The sequence below is a fragment of the Dysidea avara genome, chromosome 3 (assembly GCF_963678975.1).
Source record: "Dysidea avara chromosome 3, odDysAvar1.4, whole genome shotgun sequence".
NCBI classification, from domain to species: domain Eukaryota; kingdom Metazoa; phylum Porifera; class Demospongiae; order Dictyoceratida; family Dysideidae; genus Dysidea; species Dysidea avara.
The window spans coordinates 28,264,620-28,276,587 of record NC_089274.1 but is presented as its reverse complement, the minus strand read 5'-3'; the positions used below and the strand labels follow the sequence as shown (position 1 = coordinate 28,276,587).

At 37.4% G+C, this 11,968-nt stretch overlaps 1 protein-coding gene across 1 annotated transcript in view; it reads left to right on the top strand.

The window, feature by feature from the left end:
• The first annotated feature begins 1,684 nt into the window (after window positions 1-1,684).
• LOC136248450 (transient receptor potential cation channel subfamily A member 1 homolog) overlaps window positions 1,685-11,968 on the top strand; it is a 90,083-nt gene continuing 79,799 nt past the window's right edge. The window contains exons 1-3 of the mRNA XM_066040230.1: window positions 1,685-1,691; window positions 1,766-1,869; window positions 8,177-8,357. Of these exons, the coding sequence (XP_065896302.1) occupies window positions 1,685-1,691; window positions 1,766-1,869; window positions 8,177-8,357 (292 nt within the window). The remainder of the gene's footprint in view (window positions 1,692-1,765; window positions 1,870-8,176; window positions 8,358-11,968) is intronic.

The window sequence follows — 11,968 nt, the reverse complement described above, 5'->3', positions numbered from 1 at the left end:
GTGGCTTATGGCACACAGTGGCAGTAGAAAATAGAAATAAGTATGTGTGGGTAGGTGGTTGGCTAGTTATGCATGAGTGTCATATGCTCCTCTGGCTTCCATCTTACTCGTGTGTGTGTGTGTATGCATTAAATTTCCGTGGGACAAAGGGAGAGATTACTCATGTTCAAATAGCCTGCGATACTTGCTCATTAGAAAGATACCTTTTTCCTAAAACTATTTTAACACACAACGTATCACCAGTTTTGGATCTGTGGATTCTTCTCTCCTGAAATAATGGTTTGTATCACACTTGTGTGGAAAACCAACCCTTTCTGCTGTTAAATGATCACTGATAGCACAATGTGATGGTAATTCATAACATTATGTAGTGCTTGTGATACCTTGTTGCAATGACATAGTAGATGCATACATAGACAATTATTTAAATTTATTTCTTTTCACCATTTTAAGCTGGCCTTTAAACAAGTAGGGTTAAATTGAGACTGGGTGCTTATTTTGAATAAGCCAGAGTGATGCCAGGCATTTAATTCAGTTAGAATTGTGATAGAACACAATTATTTTAATGATAAGCTGTAGACAATGTGTTGTTATTAGTAAATAGTTGTAACATGGGTACAAAGGTATCATTTTTTGTGTCCTAGTAAGCCCCCCTGGCTTATAATCAAGACTGACATTTATTTGAATGTGGTTTGAATATGAGCAGTACTTTAGCTGGTATATTAGCACCATACATGCCTGACGCCAGTAAGCACATGAAGAATCCATAAGAACTTCTGGTTTTCCTTGAATCTTTTTATTTCCTTATTTTGAAGGAAATATTAGTTAACAGGAAAAGCATTTTCTATGATTACAAATGTGCTGCAAGTGTTAGTGTTTAATTCAGTATTTATTGTGGATATTGCAAAGTAGTTTGTTTGCCCATACCATTGAATTTCTCTATTGGCTTGTTTGACTATAACCAGTGTTGGGAGTAACGCGTTACGTAATATTATTACTTTAGTGGTAACTAAGTAATATAACAAAATACGCTATAAAAACGGGTAATATAACTCAAGTTATTTTACTTACAAATGTAATGTGTTACCTAAGTAATATAGTTACTGTAACGAGTCTAATATTACGTAATATTATTACTACAAGTAACGAAGCCTACTAAATGAAGGTTATTCACCAGCTTCTTACTTATAACCAAGATTTGCACATTGTCCAACAACGCAATCATGTCACGTGATAAAGTGGTAGTTTCACACGTGACAGCTTAAGACTGTGGACATAAAGTAATATAATATGTAATATTATTATAGTTACTTTATTTTATGAGTAATATGTAACTGTAACTAAATAGTTCAGTTGCAAGTAATATGTAATATGTAACTAGTTACTTTTACAAAGTAACTTGCCCAACACTGACTATAACATACAAGATCATCTTGTAACATTGTGTAGAATGTCATTAAACAATACATAATAGTGCTTACTATTTACAATACCTATAAAACCCTTTACATCATGTGGCAATTCATTATCTTGCGTATCTTAACAGTAAATTTAGTGCAGCACAATAGTACATGTCTGTAGGTAAGATGGCATTCATGGATTACAGTCCTTTTGACTGTTTGTTCTTTAGTTGCTTTGTTCTGTAGTACTATAGGTGTATTTTCTTGGGGCTTCATTAGTAATTATGCAAAGTAATCATATGTGAGTAGCTTTTCCAAGTGTGCCATTTTGTTAGTATCACAGTATTATGTTCTCACTATTACAGATATGACATCTAAGACAAGGGATCAAACAGAGCTATTACCTCTTGGTCATTCTGGTAGTCCTCCACCACCTGGTAATAGTTGTCCACGCAAACCTTTAATTCAGGTTAGTTTAAGATGCATGTGTATTGTGCATGTTAATATTAATATGAATTTGCATGGTTTCTAATGTCTGACAGCCATACTGTATTTTACTGAAGCCATGTGCAATTGAATAACTGTGTACCCAATGCTTTTGATGTAGAAATTACATTGTTTGGTTTCCTGACTTAGTGGTATGATTATAATTTGTTTTTAGTATATCTCAATATAGGAGATTGTAAATATGCATCAACAGTAGATGCACTCCATACAGTTTTTCCTCATTGTTCTGTACAATTCTGTCATCTATAGCCCCAAAACTCCATAGATGGGCCTAAATTATGGTTGTGTTAACAAAACTGATAATATAGGGATATCCTATAGAAAAATGAACTTGATTGGGATGTGTTTTTGTTTACCCATTAGGTTATTATGTTACAATTCAGGGGCGGATCCAGGAACTGGCAAGGGGAGGGACACAAATAGGCTACATTGTAAGTGGTTGGGGAGAGCCTGTTAGTTGCTACATTTTTGAAGCAGTAGAAAATCACTTCTTTAGTGTCTCACTGTTGATTTTTGCTATTTTAGCCTTTACAAGATGGGTTGTGAAGTCTTAAAAGCTGTTTTAAAAGGCTCTGAATGCCTTAAACAACAGCGACATGATAATTATTTTTAGAGGCACTTAGTGTGCACGAAGGTGCTGGGTGACAATTTCACTGATAGTTTGACTTTGGTTCGCTTTGACTTCAGGTGAATTTGTAATAAGTGCTAGTAAAATGTGCATATTTTCATGAGTTGTATAGCTTAACTGATCTTGGCCTAACATATAGTTTAGTATTTTAATCAGAAGCATAGTTGCATGGCTCCTCCAGAGGGGGAGGGGGGGAGGGGCATTTGCCCCAAATGCCCCATCCTGGATCCGCCATTGCAATTGAATCATATTTGTACCAATCCTCTGGTTCATCCTAAATCAGTAAACGTATCTCTGCAAGAGAAGTGGACAACACTCCATTAGCCTTACACCGTGCAACAGTTATCATCACACCTCGTTATTAAAGGAATTCATCAAATAGCAGCAATGAAACCTGATGTATTGCTTACATTGAATGATGTAATCAAACATACCACAACAGCTACTGCAAACATGTGTGTGGTCATCAGCCAAATTCATCTTACAGATATGTTAATCTTACAGACCATGTGGTGGCTCTCTATAAAATCACATATGTACAATAAGACGCCTGTATGCAAACTATGGTAGTAATATGTAGTACTGGAAGTAGAATATTGTTATAGTTACTAAGTAAAAGTGCACAGCATACTTGTGCCATGGCGAGTTGTTCTGTTTAGGGAAGATTTTCATAATAGGATGCTTGATGCTCTTTTACCCTCATGTTTCCCGTAAAACATTGTGAAATCCATAACTGTAACAACTTTTCCCATGACCATGCCCAAGATCACATGTGGTCTATATGTCTGCTAAACAATGAATGCAAGCAAGGTGAGATACTTTAGAATAGTTGCTTCCTGACATTGTGACAAAAGCAATGCACATTAGTAGCCCTCAAAGTCGCACCATTACAAAACCCACCTGGGTATAATACCTGTGTTTTGCATAGGTTGCTGTGTAGTGTTAATTAATTACTCCTCAGCTGCTTGTCCTCACATGTGCTACATCCTCATTACAACTTACCTGGGTATGATACCTGGACACAAGTTTTTAATTACTTTTATTAACTGTTTGTTTTCTTGTTCGGTCTAGTTGTTATGGTGGTTGGGATGATTGAAGGGTTAATGAACTTGCGTAGATTAGTAAACCCACAACCATAGGTATAGCAACAGGGTGGGGTAGGGGGCTAGAACCTTTCTACTTTTATTTTAGAGGGGACTTAGCCTCTCTGCCTTTTAAGATTAAAGTACTCTAATAGAACAGTCAGCTACAGTATCAGACAAAAACAGTTCCCGTTTCATAAAATGCCTAGGTCAAAGTTTTTCGTAGACATTTCATTTTGTTAATGGAAGCTTAACAAAGGTGCTCAACTGACAAATGAAGCTGTAAGTATGGTGTATGATTAATACACAAAAATAGGGATAGTGCAACCCTTTTTTAAAAATAGGAGCGATTCCTGTAAGCAAAACAGTATCATTCATTTATCTACACACTCATGAGTATTTTCTGAAAGTACAATCACTCATAAAGAAGGCTACAGCAGGCAAAGATTGCTGATGAAGTGTAAAAAATTGTGGAGCTTAGATGATGAGACAACAGCCAGCCAATTGTACGTCCACTTGTTGATCGTCATGGCGATGGTTTTTATAATACTACATGCACACAAAAGTTCCTTTATCATTATCTGTGTGTTCTAACTCCCTGTGACATTTTACACATTACTAATGTGGTCAAGTTTGATTGTGGGAATGACAAGGGTGAGTTTACTACAATTTGCTGAAATCGCTTTCTTTGTTAAACAAGTATAAGAAAAAATTAGGAATTTTAAACTAGAGTAGGGATCAACTAGAATATAGTGCACCAATATAAAGTACTGAAGCAAGCATAGTGAATATCATAATTGAAATGCACAGTAGGGATATTCACTTTGTTTTGTGTTACAGTAATTTGCTGTCATAATATACTAACTTAAGCTTGTTTCAGTACTTTTTATTGGTGCACTATATTCTAGTTGATACCTACTCTAGTTTAAAATTCCTAATTTTTTCTTATATTTGTTTCTGTTCTTTTTATAGAACTGGTGCTCAATCTACATAACTAGTTTGGTTCATAAAGATGAATTGATGTAGCTATGGGAAGTCATTCAAAGTGGATGCTATCAATTTTTTCGTTGAACACAAACTGTAATTTTGCACAGAGATTGGTGTGTACTGATATTATACAACAATTGATTTAATTGATTGATTTATATGTCTTATGGTTTAAGACAAGTGTACAGGAAATAAATAAGGGGCCTAGTTTCAGGGGTACCAAGAAGCTTTAAAGCAGCTGGAGCCCTGGTATGGCAAACACACACACACTGAAAGAAACAAAACACACACGTACATCAATTATTAGTTAAATTAATTAGTTTAGCAGATCTGACAGATCCCACAGTTCTGAGGGGCGAGCACTGAAAATTCTGTATTAGCAGGATATTGCTATTCTGGCAGCTTGATCAAACACTGGCTGGATGGTAACTTGCATGCACGAGATACATTGGTCAGCATCGCAGATACAAAGTGCCCTAAGCAACCAATTTCAATTGTAACAAGCTGGGCATACAGGCCAGTACATCAGTGTTCATACCTTAGTACAAAGAACTTACACAGCAAAGCAGTGCAAAACCGTGCCAACTAATCAGCATGTCCCTGTTCTACATTGCTAAGAATGAGTTCTTATCCACCCATCGTCTGGAACAGTTTGTTGAACTCAAGCACATGAGAAACAAGCAATTAATAGTGTTCATAGAATGAAATACCTTAGTACAACTTACACAGCAAAGCAATGCATTAAGAAATGCAAGCGTTTAAACCATGCCAACTAATCAGCATGTGCCTGTTCTACTTTGCTAAAAACAAGTTTTTATCTACACCTGTCATCTGGAACAATCAGTTGAACTCAAACACACGAGAAATAAATGTACCGGCTAGCACACTAGCACAGAAAATTGAGCAATGCATACTAAATAAATTATTAGCAGGAAGCCATTAATGCACTATTGTGAATAAACGAACACCTTGCATTGTCAGCAAAAAGAACTAGGGACAAAGGAAAGTCCATGATACGTGTACTGTACATACTGTGGTTGGTGAAAAGGCACATCTCGGGACAAAGCGACATCGAACAGTAAAGAAATCAAGCCCGTAGCTATATCCATTGTCAAGTTATGCTTGGCTGAAGGCATCAGTTAGTCAGAATAAAGTTCTGTTAAATAAAAAAAATTAAATTCCATATATAGAAACTTTTTGGAAGGGTTTGGGGTTGGTCTGAAGACATTTTTGGGCCTAACCAGTTGTCATGAAGGAAGTGGTTTTAGGGTGATATTTGTGGCTGGAAAAGCCCAATTCTGCATGATCCCTACTATACATTACTACCGTACTGTATGATATAGTAGTAGCATCAGTTATCTCATAGACCATTTTAGCTTGCAAATACTCAATGAGTGAACACCTTTTCTGCTATGCTAGCTACAGTCCATTCTTGTTATGTCCAAATACGCTAAATGTCACATGCATAATAATAACCAGTGAATTTTAAATGTACTGTTTGAATTTAATGCTACAAATTTTCATTGGGTATTTTCAAGCACGTGATGTTTATCATACGGTAGTACTGTATATTAGGGATCACGAAGGTTTGGGTCTTTCTGGCCAAATAATCACCCAAAAACCAGCTTTGCAATACCATCCTGGTGCCTTGGCAGGTATAACCAAGCCCCAAAGTGCCTTCAGTGCAACCCTAAATGCTTCCAAAAGATTGGTATAAAATTTTAAATTTATTCAATGGAATTTTCTACTGACTAACTGCCTGCCTGATGCCTTCAGGCAAGTGTAACTCAATAATGGCTAAGGCTGCGGGCTTGATTTTTTCACTGTTCGATGTCACTTCGTCCAGAGACATGCCCTTTGGCATACCACAGTACGTACAATGCATGAAACATGGACTTACCTTTGTCCTCCTTTGCGTCGTATTTCTTTCTGCTGAGTATCCAAGGTGTCAATTTGTGGCAGCGCGATGATGGCTTCTTGTTTGTAAACGGGAATCATCCATATTTTCTATGGTGACTGGATTAAATTCAGAGACGCTTATGATATTGTTCGTTGCTTGTAATGCTGTGTAACGGGCTGATAGGTGAAAGCGAAGTGTAATAGCTACTTCACTTTCGAGTCAGCAATTGATAGTTGGGCACACGAATTGTCTGTAATTATCATGGTGACTGGAGAAGCACTTCTCCTACTGTTCTTCATTGTAGCACTGTGTAGTGAGCTGAGCATATGTAGCTAGCTGAAAGCAAAGCGTAATGACCACTTCACTTCAAGGCAGTACAAGTATTGGGGCGCGTGTTCAGATGAAAACATTAACTCTGCAGTGCCTCTGTGATGTGGTATGCATGGGTTCACCAGTCATAACAATGTTACAAAAAAGTAAACAAACAAGTATAAGGAAAAATTAGGAATTTTAAGTTCAATTAAGGATCATAGAAAAAAAAGTAGGGAAACAAGGGAGGTCGCCTAGATAGACAGTGAACATTTAATCCCTAATTCAGTCATGGGTATAGCGACTGAAGTAGGGATTAAATGCTCACTAGTATATCTGCAGGTGTAGGTGATCTCCCTTTTTTCCCTACTTTTTTTCTATGATCCCTAGTTGAACTTAAAATTCCTAATTTTTACTTATACTTGTACATTTTAATTTTATAGGTCAACCAACCTGAAATCAACTGTAGATACAGATAGTCCCTCAACAGTAGTAGAGGGACTATGGGGTGACCTTGTTGCACTGTTTAAATCCAATATATCACATGCATGCTCTGTGCACATGTGAAGCTTTAGTCATTGCACATACATGTGACCATCTCAGCAAAAACCTGACTTGTTCGCATAAGCATGAGTATTGAGAAAATTTAAATTCAAAAATAGTTCATAAAATTACACATGCTACAAAGAAAAATACACACATTTTTATTGGGCAGAGTAGGAAGATTCAAATCAATAAAAACTATGCACCATCTTATTTGCCTGCTCATAGATAGTTCGAAATTCTTTGTTTTGTTTCTGTAGCTCCGATGGTATGTGTGTCACATGCATTTGTTTATGATGCGGTAAACATAAACGAGATTGTCATCATTTCTTCAACTAAACTGCCTTCATACCCATATGCATAAGTGACTACAGGGCTAACACTACAGGGCTAACACTCTACTTTGGTTGATTTGCTAATCCATGGGAACAGTTTAAGCCAAATTGCAACATTGTAGAATAATGCAACGGAAGTCATGGAAACGAATGTAAGCACCTGTTGTTTATTTTCAGTATACGTAGTTGCTGTACAAATCAATCATCTTTCTCTTCCTACTGTCTAACACTATAATTCCAAAACTACTCACTACAGAAGGCAGAAACTTTAGTGATCCATTCCTTGGATACCATAGATAATGCTGAGAAAATAAAAAAAAATTGGAAGTTGTGTGAACAAGTCGGGTTTTTGCTGACACGGTCACATATGGTAGGTAACTATACATATGTTTCAATTTTAAAGATAAATTTAGTCCATTTAGTGCTAAGAGCTAATTTTGATTTTAGTGTTAGAATTATCAATGTAATTCTATTAATTTTATCAGGCTGTGAAGGAAGGAAATGCTGAGGGAAACATTGATGAGTGGATAACATACCTAAAGAGTATTTCTCATGAGGAAAGGGCTGAGATAATTCATCAGTTTGAAGGAGGTAGTAATGCTGTACATTTAGCTACAATCAAAAATGATTCTAGAACACTAGAGAAGCTTGTTGATGTTGGAGGAGGTGGGTATGTATGTGTGTGAATATGTCTGTACACACATGTACATAATACAATGTACATAATACCAAGAGTTAATAATAGTGGAGACTCTGCATGTACAGTATGCGTATACGTATGCATGAGCATATATGCTGTACATGTGTGATTTACCTACGTATTATCAGTGCAACAGCAGCAGTTTTATAAGACCAAACCACAGATGCTCACACTCAATTTTAGACACTTCTGTTCAAACTGACAAGAATATCATACAGTACGATAGTAACTGTATAGTAGGGACCACAAAGGAGTAGGCATGGTCCACAAAATAACATCACCCAAAAACCAGCCTCAATTTTCCCTGACGACGATTAGGCAGTATTGGTGAGGTAAAACTAAGCCCAAACAAGGTTTCAGATCGACCCAAAATGCTTTCAACATGTTGCTAAGGATTTTTAAATTTTTTTTATTCGACGGAATTTTGTACTGACTGACTGAGTAAGTAAGTAAGTAAGTAACTGACTGATGCCTTCAGACAAGTGTAACTCGATAACGGCTAAGGCTACGGGCTTGGTTTTTTCACTGTTTGACGTCGCTTCGGCACGACAAGTGCCTTTTGGCATACCGCAGTACGTACAATGCATTCTTCATGGACTTACCAGTGTACTCCTTTGTGTCCCATTCATCTTTGCTGACAGGGAAAGGTGTCAATTTGGCGCGAGCACGTGATGGCTTCCCTTTGAAACGGAAATTGTCCATAATTTTCATAGTGGCTATTTTGATTGCAGAGGTGCTTTTCAAAAAGTTCTTGATTCGTACTGCTGTGTAACGGGTTGAACATAGCCGACAACGAAGTGTAATGGATACTTCACTTTACAGACGATAATTAATAAAATTGGGGCGCGGCACCATTTCTTTTGGTATGCGTAGATTGTAGAGATGCTTCCGAAAAAGTTCTTGATTTGAAATGCTGTGTAACAGGTTGAACATAGCTGACAACGGAGCGTAATGGATACTTCACTTTTCAGACGATAATTGATATAGCTGGGGTCATTTCAGATGAGGTATGCGTGGGTTCACCAGTCATAATAAAATTATTTACAAAAAAGTTAACAAACAAGTACACGAAAAAATTTGGAATTTTCAACTAGAGTAGGGACCATAGCACATCAATAAAAAATACTGAAACAAGTTGGAGTAGTCCATGATTTTAAATCGCAGTAAAACAATAAGAAGTGTTATATCCGTACTGTGCATTTCCGTTATGGTATCTTGAGCACAGTAGAGATATAACACTTCTTATTGTTTTACTGTGATCAAGACACACGGTAGTGTGCCGTGCGGCCCAAGAATTCGGCGCGCCACACCGTGAGTATATTGACAGGAAGAAAGAAAACGCAATTTTCACACCTTTGTAGCTTCGTAATCCTTCATCTGATTGGAACCAGTTTTGCTGCAGAGGTGCCCGCCAGGTAGGCCACCTCACATACCAAATTTGAAGAAAATCGCTTTAGCCATTTCCGAGATATGGGTGGCCAAATTTTCGTTTTTATTTCTTCGTTTTTTCTTCTTGTTTTTCTTCTTATTCTTCGTCTTTTCTCATAATTTGAAAAATTGCTATAAAACCCAAACGTGTAATCAGATCACCTTGAAATTTGACATACATAAAGGCAGTCCAAAGGTGAATTCTAGTATCAAATTTGGTGCAAATGAAATGAATGGATCAGGAGTTATGACTGATTATTCGTGTAAAACAAGATTGATTTGTTGTCACGCCTACATGGTAAACTGCTTCATGGAATAAGTTGACAATCGGTTTGTGGATAGATCAACCATTGTAGGAGTGCCTTTTGGTGGTTTGAAAACAATCGAAATTAAGATCATGAAAATATGACACGAAACTGAAGGTGTGTAACAATTGTGCAATCGAGATTTGTGAATAAAATTACCAATAATTTTCACGCCTACCAGGCAAACCACTCAGAGCAATGAGCTGAAAATTGGTATGTGGCTGGAATAATAATCATAGAAAGGCCTTGCAGTAGTACAGAAGAATCGGAGTACAAACCATTGAATTATGATTTGAAAGCCAACTATGTGTAGCAAATGCGAGATTGAGATACTCTAATAGAACAGTCATCCTAATAGAGCACTCAGTTACGTTCATGACTTAGAATTACATTGCAAGTTATTCTGTAGGGAGTTCAGCTGCAAACAGTTACTTTTATAGACAGTTCAGCTACAAGCCAAGTCACCCTGTAGAGAGTTCAGCTACAAATGTATCGCTGTTATGATTCAGAACATTACAAGTCACACTGAAGAGAGTTCAGCTATAAAAAAGTCATGCACCCTGTAGAGAGTTCAGCTACAAACAAGTCACGCTCTACAGAATTTAGCTACACACAAGTCACCGTGTAGAGAATTCAGCAACCAAAAACCACCCTGTAAAGAATTCGGCTATACAAACAAGTTACCCTATAGAGAGATCAGCTAGAAACAAGAGAGAGTTCACAGCTAGAAGATGTCACCTTGTAGAGAGTTCAGCTATCACCCTGCAGTGAGTTCAGGTAGAAACAAATCACACTGTAGAGAGTTCAACTAGAAATAAATCACCTGTAGAGAGATCATCTAGAAGAAGTTACCTTGTAGGGAGTTCAGCTATACAAGAAACCACCCTGTATAGTTCAGCTGGAAACAAATCACCGTGTAGAGATTTCGACTACAAACAAATCACTTCGTAGACAGTTCAGCTACAACCAATCACCCTGTAGAAAGAAACAAGTTACAGAGATCAACTAAAAGAAGCCACCTTGTAGAGAGTTCAGCTACAATGAAACCATCCTGTACAGAGTTCAGCTAGAAACAAGTCACCCTATAGAGAGATCAGCTAGAAACAAGTCACCCTGTAAGAGAGTTCAGCTACAAACAGATCACCATGTAGAGAGTTCAAGTAGAAACAAGTCATGCTGTTGAGAGATCAGCCAGAAGAAGTCACTTTGTAGAGAGTTCAGCTACAAAAAACTAGAGTTCAGCTATGAACAGATCACCCTGGAGAGGAATCAAGCTATAAACAAGTCACCCTATAGAGAGATCAGCTGGAAGAAGTTACCTGGTAGAGAGTTCAGACACAAAGAAACTACCCTTTAAAGAGTACAGCTACTACCAAATCACACCCTGCAGAGGGTTCAGCTACAAACAAATCACCCTGTAGAGAGTTCAGCTACAAAAATCACCCTGTAGAGAGTTCGGCTACAAACAAATCACTGAGCAGGGATCTTGACTACAAACAATCACCTTGTAGAGAGTTCAACTACAACCACATCACCGTGTTGAGAGATCAGCTAGAAACAAGTTACAGAAATCAGCTAGAAGAAGTCACCTTGTAGAGAGTTCAGCTACAAATAAACCACCCTGTAGAGAGTTCAGCTACAAAGGAACCATCCTGTACAGAGTTCAGTTAGAAACAAGTCACCCTATAGATGGATCAGCTAGAAACAAGTCACCCTGTAGCGACCTCAGCTCCAAATAGATAGAATTCAGCTACGAAAAGATCACTCTAGAAAGAGTTCAGCTTGAAACAAATCACCCAGTAGAGAGAGCAGCTAGAAACAAGTAACCCTGTAGAGAGATCAGC